The 8,257-nt window shown below is 42.7% G+C and overlaps 1 protein-coding gene across 1 annotated transcript in view; it reads left to right on the top strand.

Moving 5' to 3' along the window:
* Positions 1-4,679: 4,679 nt before the first annotated feature.
* Positions 4,680-8,257, top strand: part of LOC118326501 (neuronal membrane glycoprotein M6-a-like) — a 35,045-nt gene continuing 31,467 nt past the window's right edge. Inside the window, exon 1 of the mRNA XM_035659502.1 lies at positions 4,680-4,764. Coding sequence (XP_035515395.1) covers positions 4,680-4,764 — 85 coding nt within the window. The remainder of the gene's footprint in view (positions 4,765-8,257) is intronic.

Below are 8,257 nucleotides of genomic sequence, written 5' to 3' on the forward strand. Positions count from 1 at the left end.
CACTTTTCAAATAGAGCAGGTCTAGACCTTTTTAACATTTTTTTTTTTAAAGAGACCAAACAGTTACCATCCATGAGCAAGCGCTTGACCAGTTGGGGGGGGAGGAGGAGAGAGAGAGAGAGAGAGAGAGAGAGGAGAAGACAGAGATGAGACAGAGGAGGAGACAGGCAGATGTACAGCCAACAACAGTAGCCAACAACTACATTAATAGTAATGATCGATCATGAATGACAATCATGAAAAACATTGAAAAAAAGAGATGACAGAGCAAACGATGCGGGAACAGCTAGCAGGACAACAGTATTTGTAGCAATAATAAATTACTTAATAATACTAATAATAATAACAAATAAATAACCAGTGATTTTTAGCAATGGCAGGTCTAGCAGGACCATGGCATGAGGTTCCACCAGGATCCATGAGAACCTGCGAGACGGAGAAGCACAAGAACTCCGGGAAGAAGTGCAGTTAGTAAACTGCATTAATGGGACATTTGAATGAGTGGCAGAAAGAGAGAGAGAGGAAGGGAAGAGGATGCTCAGTGCACCATGGGAAATCCCCGATAGTCTAAAGGGTAGTTATATTAAGATTATTATTTGCTTACAACCATATCTGCGCTAGTGTCTCCGCTTCATATACAGGCATTGGTTCATTCGCGCTCTCCGCTTCCAGTTGCTGCCTGTTTCATCGTCTTTTTCAATGATTGTCCATTCATAGGATCGACCTGTCTCAATAAAGCTTTATCAAATATGATGTAGTTTGGTTGAGGAAACCTGTCTGTTCAGTGTACACTCTGCTCTGTCATCTCTTCTCTAGATCTTCGTTCGCTCTGGTCTCTCGTGCTCTCTCTCTCGTACAAGTCATCGTCTTCTCTCCGATGACTCCCCCCCCGCAGGACTGGAGACAGAAGGGCTGTAGGCTTGCTATAGTCTGTAGTTACTGTTGGGTCTCTGTAAAATGTTAAAAGGTCTAGACCCTGCTCTATTTGAGAAAGAGTGTCCGCATGAGAGCCTCCTCCGAAAAACCATCGATCCTGGAGCTTGGTATGACACCAGGAGTTGGGCGCGTAGTTATCGAGATAACATTGAATCAAGATCTATGGCTCAAATTGACAAGATTGGAATTTTTCTAGACTATTTTTACAGGGGAGTATATACTCTTACTGAGTTGTACCTCGAACAATTTAGTTGTGGTAGTTTGCAGCTTCCATTTTCCTCTTCCGTATTTGAGAGGATACCCGACAGGTATAGTGTTTCACAGTTAGGAAAGGGCCTAGTCAAGTGAGAGACAGTTAGAATAAGCCAGATCTTCCGTCTCTGATCTGCCATGAGTGTACGAGCTGATTGGATGATCTCATGATGAAGGGCGACCTGACCATGATATCGATGCAACAATCCAATGGGTACAATAGGGCCTATTTGTCGCAGAGAGGCAGCCGGTTGTCTGTGAAGATTAGGTGCCAAGTAAAGAATTTTCGTCATTACTTCATCTCTGACATAATTTATGCTGCCACAAGGTAAGCCAACGTGCAGCTGTTAGGCAAATGCATCGCCAAGGGAATGTTGATGTTAAGCATTAATTGTCAAACTCTATACTCTATTTTTTTCTCACTATATTAGTTTTTGTATGTCTTGAAAGATAACTTCCCGTTGCTTTTGCTTGACCAGTCGTTTTTCTTTGCTTATACACTTAGTGTAGATATCTTATTATGCAATTGTTCATTATTCTGTAGACGTCCTGTATACTTTAGTCACTATTAATAAAACAAAGACCACATTATCGCTATATTGAGGTTACACCTTCAAGTCAAAAGTTTCCCTAGAAGTTCATAGGTATATTCCTAATCTGAGCAAATGTTGAATTGAAATTAGGTATGTTTCAGATTACTGACCAATTCTTGTGATGTGGTTTTTATTACGGATGTGGTTTTTTCTATCACACTTTTTGGTTCATTAGTCATTCATGTTTATGTATCCCCGCATTTGCATTATAAATAACCAAATAGGTTCAGCGTCCTAAGAGATTCCTGTTCCTTGATGTGGGAAGGTAGGGTTGCTAAATGAGGGACAAAATCCCTGAAGTGCACCAGGATCGATACTGTAAAGTTGAGGATTTCCTGCTACAGACAGTGACAGGTTGGTTAAGAAGGGCCAATTCAAGCCATGTTCTCCAGGAACTACCCTCGAACGACTACAAAACATGACCTTGGTTTCAATACGCAGATGTTCCTAGAACTTGGTAGTTCCATTCCAGGGACGCTATCGAGCACGTATTCTACATACTGTTGTGTTCACACGTCAACAAAGTAGAGAGAAAGTTCTCTGGAAGGTTTTTCTAGAAGACAGTCATGTTGACTACTGCTCAATATTACTTCTGTGAAAGGGAACAGCCTCTTATCTTCAGCACAGATGTGCTTTAACAAAATCCGTCAATAAAAACATTCTGTCAAAAATTCCGCACATCCAGGATTATTTATTTTCACATCGGTGCATCACTAACAAAGACCGACCCCCTCCTTCTTCACTCAGAACATACAAAAACATTCGCTCATGCGCAGTGGGAAAAGTAGCACATAACAAACTCCCCTTTTCTCTTTAAAGAAAAACTGTGCAAAGAAAATATTCCTTTTTCCTTTTTAAATGGCCTTAACATATAACCAGGTTTAAAGTTGCAACTTTAATAACTAGAGTAGAACAGTAGAGAAAAAATCTTTGTTGTTTAGTCCATTTAGCTTTTAAGCTACCATACACCTTCTCTGAGAGCCCTCAGCAAAACGAGTGCAGACGTCCCCTTCTTGGTCAAGCAGTCAGCGAGTTGCTCCTTAGTTGCTGACAACATGATCTGCTGAATAGTCTCAGAGCTGATGAGTTCCTTGATACTACAGATCTCGAGTCTGAGTCTTTTCACTGTGACTGATTTGGTGGATTTGATGGCATCAAAAAGAGAGTGGTTGTCTGTTACACACACAATAGGCAAATTGTTGCGTGTTCAGTCACCTGTGGTGAGCTCTGAATAGAGTATAGCTAAGAAGACTGCACTGTCGATGCCATTTCAAGTGCCAAAGTCTCTCCAGCTAAAGTGCTTCGAACAACTCTCCTGATCCTCTTTGATTGCTAGCATATAGGCGAGAATCTTCCAACCTCTCCCATAAGCATGATAAGATGCCCCCCTTGAGTGCCTCCATCTGAAAGATTTCCCATGGATGAATCACTGAACACCACCAGCTTTAGGGAGTTGTCGTTTCCCAAGTACTGAAATCTCAAAGTCACCTCCTCTGACTTCAGTTTTCTGATCAGTTTATTTGCACAATGCAGAGTCTGAACAGTGGCATACTTTGTACTGGATTATGTCGGGTCTGCTTTGCCTCGCCACCCACAATGTCTGGCCAATCTTTGACTTAAGCATATCATATTCAGTGTCTGTTAAGGGGGCCTCTCGCTGTGTGGCTCTGGTGGGGTCCACAGGAATGGGCTGGAGATTTTTTTATGTACATCCATTGTTGTACCTGTATTTCATCCTCCACAGAGAGAACCTCCATTCCAATGTAGTTGAAGCTGTTGTGTTCTTCACGCCCAATTTGAAAAGCAGCTTTCAAGTGAGGGATGACTGTCATGGAGAACGTTTTTGAACCCCCCCAGATAAAGTCGTCCACATGACAAGCAAGGACTCCCATCACATTGCAAGAGTCATCCAACTAGTAGAACACTGCAGGGTCCCCTTTTGACACAGTACCTCCTGACTGCTGCATAATGTCCTTCACCCTATTGTACCAGTACAGAGAAGCATCTGCCAGGCCATAAACACACTTCTTCAACTTCCACACAGTTCCTTTGCTCTGAGCTTCTTGGGGAGGCCGAATGTAGACATTTCGGGTTAACTCTTTACCTTGCAAAAAGGCTGCTTTAATATCCATGGAGTTCAGCTGCCATTTCCTTTGACATATAACAGCCATGATCATTTTTAGAGACTCTGAGGCACACGTAGGTGAGTCTTTTGGGAGCTCCTCAGTGTTCATTTCCTCAAAGCCTCTTGCAACTAATCTGGCTTTAGGTACAACCCCCTGTGGTGTTTCCTTGAGTGTGCACACCCACCTTGTAGAGATGCATTTCTGACCTTCATCTTTCACCTCTTCAAACACATTGTTCTGTTTCCAGTTGCTGAGTTCAGCGTGTTTGGCAGACATGAAGGCATCATCATTCACAATCAGTACGTCCTCCTTATGGCAGACTGCACATAACTCGATATGCTCAGTTGGACCCAGCTGAAGATTGTCCACTTGTCCTAAATCCACTGATCCAGTTGTGCCAGCAATTTCCTCAGGCTCTGTGTACTGTAAATTGTACCAGTTTTTGTATGTTCCAGTGGACTTTCCTGCCCGGCTGAGGATTTTTCCAGTGTGTGCTTGGCCACTTCCACTGTCTGTGTATGTAACTACTTGTCCAGTTATCAGCTTAAGTCCTTCACAAGTAGTATTTGAGTGTGCTGATGTGTGAGGGGGCTCATTGATATCCTCAGCATCTTCATCATTTGAGGGTGCCTCTTCCTCACTTTCATTTACAGTGTCATTTTCATAGAGTCCTGTTTCTGGCATTCTGACAAAGGTTGACATTTTCAGTTCTCATCAACTGATCACCTCTTTCTCCCAACACAGAGCCGTCAACCTTTCGAAGTCTGGATTGATGTACAAGAACATAAGTGCCCCCGTGGAGAACAAATATCACCACACCATCTTGGCCGATGACCACACCTGGACCTTTCCACTCTGTAGAATCCACCCGTTTGTAGTAAACCTTATCCCCCGTTTCATATGGGTCATCAGTGGGTCGCAGTTGTTTACGAAGGGCTCTTAGGATCCGCTCAGAGCATTCTGCTTCTGTGAATGCTCTCCTTGTGGCATGTAATGCTGAGATGTGCTGGGCTATCCAAGTAGACACACTAGTCCCTTCTAGAGCTGGCGGCTTATCAGTGAGAACTGATGGCAGATTTGGGTTCTGCCCGAACACTAGCTGGTAGGGACTGTAGCCATGCACGTTGTGCATAGAGTTTTTTGCCATCAGGGCCCAGTCTAGGGCTGTCTTCCAATCACATCCGTTGTCTCTCTTTACTTTCAACAGGATTTCAGTGAGGGTTTGATTATGCCTTTCTAAGAGACCATTACTCCATGGACTATAAGCTGCAGTCGTTTTCACTTCAATGTTAAAGTTTTCAGCCATGTCCCTCATTTCTTCGTTATTAAATTCACCCCTATTGTCAGTGAACAGTCTGCGTGGAGGACCATGAACACTTATCCAGCAGTGAATAAAGTGCTTCACTATTTCTTTGGGTTTCTTGGTGGTAATAATGCTCCCTGCACTGAATCTTGTGAAGTGGTCAATGGCATGCAGATACCACACCCCTGGCTCTAGCTCATGTAAGTCCATAGCTACAGTTTCATTGTAGGTTGAGGCCATGGGTAAACCTACTGCTGGCTTTTGCTTTGGTTTACTGTATCTGATGCATGTCTCACAGTTCTTTACAATATCCTTCAGGATTGTGATGCACTCCTCATCAGTATTACCTGAGCAGGTCAGTAGTTTTTGCAGTCTGTCAACTGAGGCATGTCCAAACTGCTTGTGCAGTTTCAATAGCACTTTTTGTTTTTCTTGTTTTGTCATGTTTTCTGTCACAATGAGGATCTCGTTTTCATTTTGGACGTCACTTCCATCTGGGGTATTGTTATCCCTCAAGTTCACACAATAATGTCCTGATGATGTCAGTTCAAGTTTCACAGGTTGCTTGAACATTATGGCTTTGTCATTCTCAATGTCCAAAACTGCACCTGCTCTTTTCAGTGAAGTTTTGCTTAAAAGCAAAGGGATATCGGCTGGGACAACTTCTGTCTCAATTTGACATTTAGTTTGTGCTATCACAGCTGGGATTTTCACTTTCTTTGTGGAGTGGACAATTCTGGACAAAACATAATGATCAAGCCATTTATCGCCACACACTGTTCTGGTGCAAGCTGTATCAATCACAGCAGATCCCAGAGACTCCACTATGAAAATCTCTGTGTCAGACAATGTGTCTTTAGACAATAAAGTAATGTTGCATTCTTCAACCTCTGTTTGTCTTTCATCTTCTGTTAGTTTAGCATGTTCATTTTTGTGGGGGCAGTCCTTCGCCCAGTGATATAAGCTTTGGCAGACTGCACATCTCGTTCTCCTACCATATCTGTCAAGTGGATTGGTACCTTGAACAGCTGCTTGATGTTGCAGATTTGACCTACTTTCTCTCCTGCCGGTAAACTTTGTGTAGTAGACAGCGTCAGTTGCATCTCCGCTCACCTACAGTGCACCAGCGCCGCCCTGTGGCGTAGTATCACCAAATATCCTCTTCAAGGCGGCCTTCTCAACTCCGTGTACGCCTCATATTGGTGGTCCTTTTCCTCTTTCAAAAACACTGAGTCCAGTTTTATCAAAAGTGTAGTCATTCCATCACCTTTGTTCAAATCCCCTGTGGCTATTTCCAGCGTGCTGTCCCTCGCTCTTCCTGTTAGCGACAAGGCAACCGCCAACGGATTGCTCTCTTTTTACCCAAGTGAGTAAACAAGTCTCCAGATTCTCGACTTCATTTTTCCCAAACCTTTCCCGTAAAGAATTTTTTTCTCAATCAACGCTGGCGGAACTTATAATAATTACCAGCGCCAATGCCCTCTGGCTACCCTCTGTTCTACCCCTCCCCAATAACCTCCGAAACCGACCAAACTGACGTTTGCCATGAAACTTTACTTCAAACTCCTTGCATGACAACTAACAAAGACCGCCCCATCTTTCCCTCACCCTCCAGAACATACAAAAAACACATTCGGCTTCTCATGCGCCAGTGGGAAACAGCTAAGCCGCATAAACCATGTTGACCCAGTCCTGTTCGCCTGCGAAAAAGCCCTTGACGACGCAGCCTGCTCCTTACCACACCACCAAAAACACTTCACCTCCACCATGTTCGCATCCTTGAGCCATTCTTCAGCTTGTGTTTTATCCAGTCCTACCAGAGACGTAAGGTAAGAACTTGTATGTTATGTATCTTTAAAGGATCTGCATCAGCATTTTTCATTGTTATATGTTTATGTTGTAAAAGAATAACAGCTGAGTATTATTGTAATGGATTCTCATCTAGTATTGATCAGGCTGTTGATTAGAAATTATCAGGCACTTCACATCGTTTATATCTCAATCACTTGTACTAAACCTTTTGATTAAGGCAGATGGGAACGTGTTTGGATGGAGAAGCAGTTGAGATAGATATGACCAGTAGATAAAAACAGAAAACCCTGCAGATTTCCTAGAGGTGGAAATTCCAGTAATTAAAGGCACATTTGAAGATACTTTTGATTTTAGACTTTCCCAGTGTGGTTTAAAACGTTATATAAAAAAAACGCTTGTTGATTATTTATTGTGGACTTCTGCTTTGCAGACCTCAGATTCAAGAAGAAAATGTCTGTGGTACAGTTCAACCTTTGGTGAAACTTTTAACATGTGAATTCACGGTTCGACTGACAGCAAACAGCAAGTAACCATCTTGACAGTGTTGACCTTTGATTGGGACGGAGGAGCTAGAGAGTCCAAAATGGCTTGCTTTTTTTTGTTGAACCTCCTCATGTCGCAGTCAAAACTGTATCCTACAATTGAGCAGTGGATGCAGTCGCATTTATGAGACAGGGAGTCAAGATGGCACTCAATACATCTTTTGAGTAATACTGAGAACTTGTTGTCCCATTTAGGGACTGAAGCTAAGCTAAGCTTGATATTGGACTGTTAGCAAAGCATGTTAGTTCGGAGAGCTTTATTCTCTTGTTATTTTCCATCTGTTGATTTTGCAACATTAGCTACAGTTTAGTACTGTTGAGATAGATGACCACATTATGTTTTTGGTACTAGTCTCTTCTGGACCCTATCGGCCCTTTAGACCACATTTGGAGGTTTCAGCTTCCTTCACATCCGTCCCTTACGTTAGTGTGCAGGCTGTGATATACTTGTTCTTTTAGCCTGGTGTACATAACTATCAAGGGAGTTAATCCCATTCTTTTGCCCAGGTGGTGTGCTTGACAGGCTCCAGTCACTCCGACACCCATTAATAACGGTGTGAACATAGAGAGAAGATTCAAAGAATCAGTGAGTTGTTGGAATCTGGATACTTAGATGTTGTTTGCCTGGTCTTTTAATCGCAGGTACATAAAAATATGTTATAGTCAATGTATGTATGATGTTTTACGGGCGTA

The sequence above is a fragment of the Morone saxatilis genome, unplaced genomic scaffold (genome assembly GCF_004916995.1).
Source record: "Morone saxatilis isolate NCDOM2014 unplaced genomic scaffold, NCSU_SB_2.0 Contig17, whole genome shotgun sequence".
Classification (NCBI taxonomy): Eukaryota; Metazoa; Chordata; class Actinopteri; family Moronidae; genus Morone; species Morone saxatilis.